The sequence below is a fragment of the Oncorhynchus gorbuscha genome, unplaced genomic scaffold (assembly GCF_021184085.1).
Source record: "Oncorhynchus gorbuscha isolate QuinsamMale2020 ecotype Even-year unplaced genomic scaffold, OgorEven_v1.0 Un_scaffold_2179, whole genome shotgun sequence".
Classification (NCBI taxonomy): Eukaryota; Metazoa; Chordata; class Actinopteri; order Salmoniformes; family Salmonidae; genus Oncorhynchus; species Oncorhynchus gorbuscha.
Genome location: NW_025746754.1, coordinates 79,623 through 89,782, shown reverse-complemented (window position 1 = coordinate 89,782; position 10,160 = coordinate 79,623). Strand labels below are relative to the sequence as shown.

The following is a 10,160-nucleotide window of genomic DNA, read 5'->3' as shown; positions in this document are numbered from 1 at the left end:
GAGAGTTGTGGTGGATATTATAAAATAAGGATCTGCTGGAGTCCAAGTCAAACCAAGATTCTTTATTTCTGAGCTCAGAGAGAATAACAGAGTTACACAGCGCAGTGTAGACAGTCTGAATTCCTGAAGTATTGAGTGATTAGCAAATATCTTTATAGTTTCCTGTTCCTGGGCGGGACTTTATTCATACAAGGACACAGGTGCAAATTGGTTTGCAACACAGGATGATAGTCCCAAGAACAGGAGCTTATAATAGGACAGTTTCACAAGGTTAGTCACATACTCAGTTATGTGGACACACAAACAATTAACATTTTCCATTACAGAGTCTGAACATTTTCATTTCATTAAATCATCAGTGGGCCAACAATGCAAATGTCAACAATGGAACTAATGCATCACATCCAAATATCACTTGATTATCTGTAGTGCTGGAGGAATGGCACACCCAGATAAACACACAAAGAGTTTGAAAAAAAGGACAATTTAAAACAAGGAACCTGATCTCCTTTATATTAAAACTGACATACTCCATATTCAATTAATGTCTGAGCTTTTCTAAGCCTTCTCCTCTGTGTGCAGTCTAATGTGTTCATTTCAGGCTTCCTAAATGGGCAAAAGCTTTGCACCCTGGGAGGCTTCAAATGCCTTGATTATCTGTAGTGTATTCTCTCATGTCGTTTCAGCTGAAACACTTTCCACATTTGGAGTAGTGGTAAGGCTTCTCTCATGTGTGTGTATTCTCTGTACCATTTCAGCACCTCCTAAATGTCCGAAACACTTTCCACATTGGGAGCAGTGGAAAGGCCTTTCTCAATGTGTGTATTCTCTCATGAGCTTTCAGGTGTGCTTTCTGGCTGAAACACTTTCCACACTGGGAACAGTGGTAAGGCTTTTCTCTCTCCTCTGTGTGTATTCTCTCATGTTTTTCAGGTATGCTTTCTGGCTGAAACACTTTCCACATTGGGAGCAGTGGTAAGGCTTCTCTCCTGTGTGTATTCTCATGTGTTGGTTCAGGCATGTTTTGTTTGTAACACTTTCCACACTGGGAGCAGTGGTAAGGCTTCTCTCCTGTGTGTATTCTCTCGTGTTTGTTCAGGTATGCTTTCTGGCTGAAACACTTTCCACATTGGAAGCAGTGGTATTGCTTCTCCCCGCTGTGTATTCTCTCATGAACTTTCAGGTTTGCTCTCTGGTTGAAACTCTTTCCACACTGGGAGCAGTGGTAAGGTTTCTCTCCTGTGTGTATTCTCTCGTGTTGTTTCAGGTTTGCTCTCTGGTTGAAACACTTTCCACATTGGGCGCAGTGGTAAGGCTTCTCTCCTGTGTGTATTCTCTCATGAGCTTTCAGCTCCCCCGACTGGTTGAAACACTTTCCACATTGGGAGCAGTGGTAAGGCTTCTCTCCTGTGTGTATTCTCTCATGAGCTTTTAGGTGTCCTTTCTGGTGAAAACTCCTTCCACACTGGGAACAGTGGTAAGGCTTCTCCCCTGTGTGCATTTTCTCATGTTGTTTCAAGTCCCATAACCGGTTACAACCCTTTCTACAGTGGAAGCACTGGTGTCGAACAGTGGTAAGATTTCTCCCCTGTGTGTATTCTCTTGTTTTTCAGTTGTGTTTGTTTAAAACTCTTTTTCCTGGCTTTGGTTCCTCCGAGTCTGGCCTTTCTCCTGCCAAAGACAGTGTTATTTTTAAATAGAGACCCAAATGAAACCACATGATAAAACAACCTTGCTACGAAGGTAAATCCTAAATCCGATCTCTCAATAACCTGAGGCCAGTTTTAACAATCTTAGTGTGATTTTAAAACAAATGTAGAGCTTCCTGGTAATTACTGATATGTTTACATTACTTATTCATCCTGTTTTACAAGTCAGAACACAAAAACCTAGACAGTTCTAGGACACTGAAGACACAGGTGTCGCTGGATTCCAATTGAACAGGTGGTTCTAAATATATAACATTCATAGCTGTATGATACAGAATGTGACCTACACACTTCCTTAAACATAAAATAACTAAAGAAGTAATTTTGTGTGGAAGTCCAAAACTAGTTTTTACGTCGCAGATACAAAGCACATCAGTAACATCTCCCCGTTGTTGAAAGGGTTCGACACATTGCTGTTTAATTGGACCAATTTCTTATTTAGACATTCACAGATTTTCAACATTTTGATTATCGCTGATGTCATATTTTGGGTAAATGTTCCTAAAACTGATAGTAACAACAAAAAACAAAAATATAAACGCAACATGTAAAATGTTGGATGTTTCATGAGCTGAAAAAAGAGATTGCAGAATTTTTTACATCCCTGTTAGTCAACATTTATTCTTTGCCAAAATAATCCATCCACCTGACAGGTGCGGCATATCAAGCTGATTGAACAGCTTGCTTATTACACAGGTGCACCTTGTGCTGGGGATAATAAAAGGCTACTCGAAAATGTGCAGTTTGTTCACACAACAATGCCACAGATCTCTGAGGGAGCGGGGAATTGGCATGCTGATTGCAGGAATGTCCACTGGAGCTGTTGTCAGGGAATTTAATGTACAGTACCAGTCAAAAGTTTGGACTCACCTACTCATTCAAGGGCTTTTCTTTATTTTTTACTATTTTCTACATTGTAGAATAATAAAGACATCAAAATTATTAAAAAACACATGGAATCATGTAGTAACCACAAGTGTTAAATCAAAATATATATTTTATTCTTCAAAAGTTGCCACCCTTGCTTTCTCTCAAACAGCTTCACCTGGAATTATTTTCCAACAGTCTTGTAGGCGTTCCCACATATGCTGAGAACTTGTAGGCCGCTTTCCCTTCACCTCTGCGATCCAACTCATCCCAAACCCTCTTGATTTGGTTGAGGTTGGGGGATTGTGTAGGCCAGGTCATCTGATGCAGCACTCCATTACTCTCCTTCTTGGTCAAATACCTCTTACACAGCCTGGAGGTGTGTTGGGTCATTGTCCTGTTGAAAATCAAATAACAGTGGGACTAAGCCCAAACCAGATGGGATGGCATATAGCTGTAGAATGGTATGGAAGCCATGCTGGTTAAGTGTGACTTGAATAAATAAATCAATGACATTGTCAACAGCAAAGCACCCGCACACCATCACATCTCCTCCTCCATGCTTCACGGTGGGAACCACACATGCGGAGATAATCTGTTCATCTACTCCTCGTCTCACAAAGACATGACGCTCGGATCCAAAAATCTCAAATTTGGACTCATCAGACCAGAGGACAGATATCCACCGGTCTAATGTCCATTGCTCGTGTTTCTTGGCCCAAGCAAGTCTCTTCTTCTTATTGGTGTCCTTTAGTAGTGGTTTCCTTGCAGCAATTGGACCATGAAGGCCTGATTCACGCAGTCTCCTCTGAACCGATGATGTTGAGATGTGTCTGTTACTTGAACTTTGTGAAGCATTTATTTGGGCTGCAATTTCTAAGGCTGGTAACTCTAATGAACTTATGCATCAGAAGTAACTCTGGAACTTCCATTCTTGTGGTGGTCCTTAAAGTAATGATGGACTGTTTCTCTTTGCTTATTTGAGCTGCTCTTGACATAATATGGACTTTGTCTTTTACCCAATAGGGCTATCTTCTGTATACCACCCCTACCTTGTCACAACACAACTGATTGGCTCAAACACATTAAAACCTGTTATGGCTAGGGATTCCGCTAGCGGAACATTTCAACAAAATCCGGTGAAATTGCAGAGTGCAAAATATATATATATATTTTTTTGAAATATTTAACTTTCATGCATTCACAAGTGCAATGCCACAAATTAAAGCTTAAGACTCCATAATGTTTCATCATTAGATGCTACAGTCCTCCTTTAAGACTCCATAATGTTTCATCATTAGATGCTACAGTCCTCCTTTAAGACATCATGTTTAGAATGTGTCTGGAAGCGCTACTCTATCTATTCTACTCTCATCCTTTCGGTTTTAATAATATTTTATAATAATAATGTTATAATAGGTAATAACTAAGTTTAATAACTAGGGTTAATACCTGCCTGGCGCACCAACAAAATATTTATTTAGCCCTCTCTAACAATACCGCTACAGAATTAGCATAGTAGGCCATGTAACTTAACCTGTAGTGACACCCAGCCCGTGAACGGGACCGTTACCATCATCTGACACTAATTAGCATAACGCAACAGACATAAATCTTCCTAGAAAATATTCCTATTCATGAAAATCACAAGTGAAATATATTGGAACATAGCTTAGCCTTTTGTTAATCACCCTGTCATCTCAGATTTTCAAAATATGCTTTACAGCCAACGCTAGACAAGCGTCTGTGTAAGTTTATCATAGCCTAGCATAGCATTATGCCTTGCTAGCAGCAGGCAAACTTGTCACGAAAATCAGAAAAGCAATCAAATTAAATCGTTTACCTTTGAACTTCGGATGTTTTCACTCACGAGACTCCCAGGTAGACAGCCAAAGTTCATTTTTTCCCAAAATATTATTTTTGTAGGCGAAATAGCTCTGTTCTTCACGTTTGGCTGAGAAATCGCCCGGAAATTGCAGTCACAACTCCGAAAAATATTCCAAATTAGCTCCATAATATCGACAAAAACATGGCAAACGTTGTTTAGAATCAATCCTCAAGGTGTTTTTCTAATATCTATTTGATAATATATCCGTCGGGACAATTCCTTTTTCTCAAGGACCGATTGGAGTAATGGCTACCTCTGCACTTTACGCGAGAATCTCTCTCGGAGCCACCATGTGACCACTTACGCAATGTGCCCCCATACGGCTATTCTTCAATAGAAATGCGTAAAACTACGTCACAATGCTGTAGACACCTTGGGGAATACGTAGAAAGCATAAGCTTGTTGATGGTACATTCAAAGCCATATAGGGAGTCATTGGAACACAGCGCTTTCAAAACCTGGGGCACTTCCGGATTGGATTTTTCTCAGGCTTTCGCCTGCAACATCAGTTCTGTTATACTCACAGACAATATCTTTACAGTTTTGGAAACATTAGAGTGTTTTCTATCCAAAGCTGTCAATTATATGCATATTCTAGTATCTTTTACTGACAAAATATCCCGTTTAAAACGGGGACGTTTTTTCCAAAAATGAAAATAGTGCCCCCTAACACCAAGAGGTTTTAAGGTAATCAGAAATATTTAGGATTAACTTATTCCTTGACACCCATTCTGATACTAACTGCAGCTCTATGTTAAGTGTTGAAGTCATTTCAGTCGATGTAGTAGCTGACATGTACAGTGTTGAGTCAACGCATACATAGACTCACTGGCTTTACTCAAATGTCATTGGCATGTTGTTGGTAAAGATTTTAAAAAGTAGGTGCCAAACAGCTGCCCTGGGGAATTCCTGATTCAAACTTGATTTTGTTGTACAGGCTTCCATTAAAGAACACTCTCTGTGTTCTGTTAGACAGGTAGCTCTGGGGCGGCAGGTAGCCTAGTGGTTAGAGCGGTAGGCCAGTAACCGAAAGATTGCTGGATCGAAACCCTGAGCTGACAAGGTAAAAAAACTCTGTCGTTCTGCCCCTGAACAAGGCAGTCCTAGGCCATCATTGAAAAAAATAATTTGTTTATAACTGACTTGCCTAGTTAAATAAAGGTTATATTTTAAAAGAAAAACTCTTTATCCACAATATAGCAGGAGGTGTAAAGCCATTTTTATCATCAATGTCTCTCAGCCAATCAGTCATTTGTAAGTGCTGTGCTAGTTGAATGAACTTCCCTATAAGCTGAACGTCTATATTTGTTTACTTTGTATCAGGTCAAATATATTTTTTCCAAAATTGTAATGGTTGGTAACAGGCTGATTGGTCGGCTATTTAAGGCTGATTGGTCGGCTATTTAAGCCAGTAAAGGGAGCTTTACTATTCTTGGGTAGTGGAATGACTTTATAGCTTCCCTCCAGGCCTGAGGGCACACACTTTCTAGTAGGCTTAAATTAAAGACAAGGCAAATAGGAATGGCAATATCGGCTGCTATTATCCTCAATTTTCCATCCACGTTGTCAGACACCAGTGACTTGTCATTGTTGATTTTATTTGCGCAAAATTTCATTGAAGATGCTCCAAAGATTTTTACTATCCTTCTTCATGTCATTTATCTTTGTTTCATAGTGTAGTTTATTCTTTATATTGAGTTTAGTCACATTATTTCTCAATTTGCAATAGATGTCACGAATATTACCGAAGGTGGCTCCCCTCCCTGTTCGGGTGGCGCTCGGCGGTCGTCGTCGCCGGTCTACTAGCTGCCACCGATCCTTTTTCGTTTGGTTTTGTCTAATTGTTTTCACCTGTTCATTGTTTGGTTGTTAGGGTGGTAAGTTCGTTTCACCCACTTCTGTTAGATATAGACTTTCATTGAGCAATAAGTTTCATTCTTCATGTCATTTATCTTTGGTTCATTGTGTAGTTTCTTCTTTTTATTCAGTTTATTAAATGATGTCTCAATTTGCAATACATTTGCCAATCAGTTATACAGCCAGACCTATTTGCCATATCTTTTGCCTCCCTCTTCATCATACCATTTTTTAATTCCTCATCAATCCACGTGGATTTAACAGTTTTTACAGCCATTTTCTTAATGGGTGCTGCTTATTAGTAACTGGGATAAGCAGCTTCAAATGTGTCAAGGGCAGCGTCTGGTTGCTCATCATTACACACCACAGACCAACAAATATTATTTACATTAATAACATAGGAATCACTACATGAAATTGTATGACCTCTTATACACAATATTAGTCCCAGCCTTTGGAACGGTGGTTTTCCTAGACATGGCTCCTATATTGTGATCACTACATCTGATGGATCTGGATACTGCTTTAAAACCCATTTCTGCAGCATTAGTAAAGATATGATCAAACCATGTTGATGATTTAATTCCTCTACTGTTTGTCACTACCCTGGTAGGTTGATTGATAACCTGAACCAGGTCGCCAGCACTGGTTACAGTTTGAAGCTTTCGTTTGAGTGGGCAGCCTGATCACAGCTTTTCTTCAGTTCTAGTTAATTAATTACCAAAGTCTTGAGTTTAGTTTGCCTGTTCTACAGTCTTGTAAAGATAGGGGGTTTGACTGGGACAGGCAATGTAACATCCATAATGTTTTAAGGAAAAGTTTTTGTAAAAAAAGCACCTTACATTGGATCATCTTGAAACTTTCTCTCCAAAGCTAACTTTCATCAAGGTTTTATATGGTCTATTGGTTTCTCTCTTTTCATTGGCAGAATCCTTTTTCAGTGTTATGATATTCATAACATCCATATTTACATTTACATTTAAGTCATTTAGCAGACGCTCTTATCCAGAGCGACTTACAAATTGGTGCATTCACCTTATGACATCCAGTGGGACAGTCACTTAACAATAGTGCATCTAAAACTTAGGGGGGGGTGAGAGGGATTACTTATCCTATCCTAGGTATTCCTTAAAGAGGTGGGGTTTCAGGTGTCTCCGGAAGGTGGTGATTGACTCCGCTGTCCTGGCGTCGTGAGGGAGTTTGTTCCACCATTGGGGGCCAGGGCAGCGAACAGTTTTGACTGGGCTGAGCGGGAGCTGTACTTCCTCAGTGGTAGGGAGGCGAGCAGGCCAGAGGTGGATGAACACAGTGCCCTTGTTTGGGTGTAGGGCCTGATCAGAGCCTGGAGGTACTGAGGTGCCGTTCCCCTCACAGCTCCGTAGGCAAGTACCATGGTCTTGTAGCGGATGCGAGCTTCAACTGGAAGCCAGTGGAGAGAACGGAGGAGCGGGGTGACGTGAGAGAACTTGGGAAGGTTGAACACCAGACGGGCTGCGGCGTTCTGGATGAGTTGAAGGGGTTTAATGGCACAGGCAGGGAGCCCAGCCAACAGCGAGTTGCAGTAATCCAGACGGGAGATGACAAGTGCCTGGATTAGGACCTGCGCCGCTTCCTGTGTGAGGCAGGGTCGTACTCTGCGGATGTTGTAGAGCATGAACCTACAGGAACGGGCCACCGCCTTGATGTTGGTTGAGAACGACAGGGTGTTGTCCAGGATCACGCCAAGGTTCTTGGCGCTCTGGGAGGAGGACACAATGGAGTTGTCAACCGTGATGGCGAGATCATGGAACGGGCAGTCCTTCCCCGGGAGGAAGAGCAGCTCCGTCTTGCCGAGGTTCAGCTTGAGGTGGTGATCCGTCATCCACACTGATATGTCTGCCAGACATGCAGAGATGCGATTCGCCACCTGGTCATCAGAAGGGGGAAAGGAGAAGATTAATTGTGTGTCGTCTGCATAGCAATGATAAGAGAGACCATGTGAGGTTATGACAGAGCCAAGTGACTTGGTGTATAGCGAGAATAGGAGAGGGCCAAGAACAGAGCCCTGGGGGACACCAGTGGTGAGAGCGCGTGGTGAGGAGACAGATTCTCGCCACGCCACCTGGTAGGAGCGACCTGTCAGGTAGGACGCAATCCAAGCGTGGGCCGCGCCGGAGATGCCCAACTCGGAGAGGGTGGAGAGGAGGATCTGATGGTTCACAGTATTGAAGGCAGCCGATAGATCTAGAAGGATGAGAGCAGAGGAGAGAGAGTTAGCTTTAGCAGTGCGGAGCGCCTCCGTGATACAGAGGAGAGCAGTCTCAGTTGAATGACTAGTCTTGAAACCTGACTGATTTGGATCAAGAAGGTCATTCAGAGAGAGATAGCGGGAGAGCTGGCCAAGGACGGCACGTTCAAGAGTTTTGGAGAGAAAAGAAAGAAGGGATACTGGTCTGTAATTGTTGACATCGGAGGGATCGAGTGTAGGTTTTTTCAGAAGGGGTGCAACTCTCGCTCTCTTGAAGACGGAAGGGACGTAGCCAGCGGTCAGGGATGAGTTGATGAGCGAGGTGAGGTAAGGGAGAAGGTCTCCGGAAATGGTCTGGAGAAGAGAGGAGGGGATAGGGTCAAGCGGGCAGGTTGTTGGGCGGCCGGCCGTCACAAGACGCGAGATTTCATCTGGAGAGAGAGGGGAGAAAGAGGTCAGAGCACAGGGTAGGGCAGTGTGAGCAGAACCAGCGGTGTCGTTTGACTTAGCAAACGAGGATCGGATGTCGTCGACCTTCTTTTCAAAATGGTTGACGAAGTCATCTGCAGAGAGGGAGGAGGGGGGAGGGGGCGGAGGATTCAGGAGGGAGGAGAAGGTGGCAAAGAGCTTCCTAGGGTTAGAGCCAGATGCTTGGAATTTAGCGTGGTAGAAAGTGGCTTTAGCAGCAGAGACAGAGGAGGAAAATGTAGAGAGGAGGGAGTGAAAGGATGCCAGGTCCGCAGGGAGGCGAGTTTTCCTCCATTTCCGCTCGGCTGCCCGGAGCCCTGTTCTGTGAGCTCGCAATGAGTCATCGAGCCACGGAGCGGGAGGGGAGGACCGAGCCGGCCTGGAGGATAGGGGACATAGAGAGTCAAGGGATGCAGAGAGGGAGGAGAGGAGGGTTGAGGAGGCAGAATCAGGAGATAGGTGGGAGAAGGTTTGAGCGGAGGGAAGAGATGATAGGATGGAAGAGGAGAGAGTAGCGGGGGAGAGAGAGCGAAGGTTGGGACGGCGCGATACCATCCGAGTAGGGGCAGTGTGGGAGGTGTTGGATGAGAGCGAGAGGGAAAAGGATACAAGGCAGTGGTCGGAGACTTGGAGGGGAGTTGCAATGAGGTTAGTGGAAGAACAGCATCTAGTAAAGATGAGGTCGAGCGTATTGCCTGCCTTGTGAGTAGGGGGAAGGTGAGAGGGTGAGGTCAAAAGAGGAGAGGAGTGGAAAGAAGGAGGCAGAGAGAAAAGAGTCAAAGGTAGACGTGGGGAGGTTAAAGTCACCCAGAACTGTGAGAGGTGAGCCGTCCTCAGGAAAGGAGCTTATCAAGGCATCAAGCTCATTGATGAACTCTCCGAGGGAACCTGGAGGGCGATAAATGATAAGGATGTTAAGCTTGAAAGGGCTAGTAACTGTGACAGCATGGAATTCAAAGGAGGCGATAGACAGATGGGTAAGGGGAGAAAGAGAGAATGACCACTTGGGAGAGATGAGGATCCCGGTGCCACCACCCCGCTGACCAGACGCTCTCGGGGTGTGCGAGAACACGTGGGCGGACGAAGAGAGAGCAGTAGGAGTAGCAGTGTTGTCTGTGGTGATCCATGTTTCCGTCAGTGCCAA

At 43.7% G+C, this 10,160-nt stretch overlaps 1 protein-coding gene and 1 pseudogene across 1 annotated transcript in view; both read right to left on the bottom strand.

Annotated features, from left to right (window-relative positions):
• Nucleotides 1–754: 754 nt before the first annotated feature.
• Nucleotides 755–1,561, bottom strand: LOC124025114 (annotated as a pseudogene).
• A 48-nt stretch (nucleotides 1,562–1,609) lies between these two features.
• Nucleotides 1,610–10,160, bottom strand: part of LOC124025113 — a 76,975-nt gene continuing 68,424 nt past the window's right edge. The window contains exon 5 of the mRNA XM_046338779.1: nucleotides 1,610–1,671. Within this exon, the coding sequence (XP_046194735.1) occupies nucleotides 1,610–1,671 (62 nt within the window). The remainder of the gene's footprint in view (nucleotides 1,672–10,160) is intronic.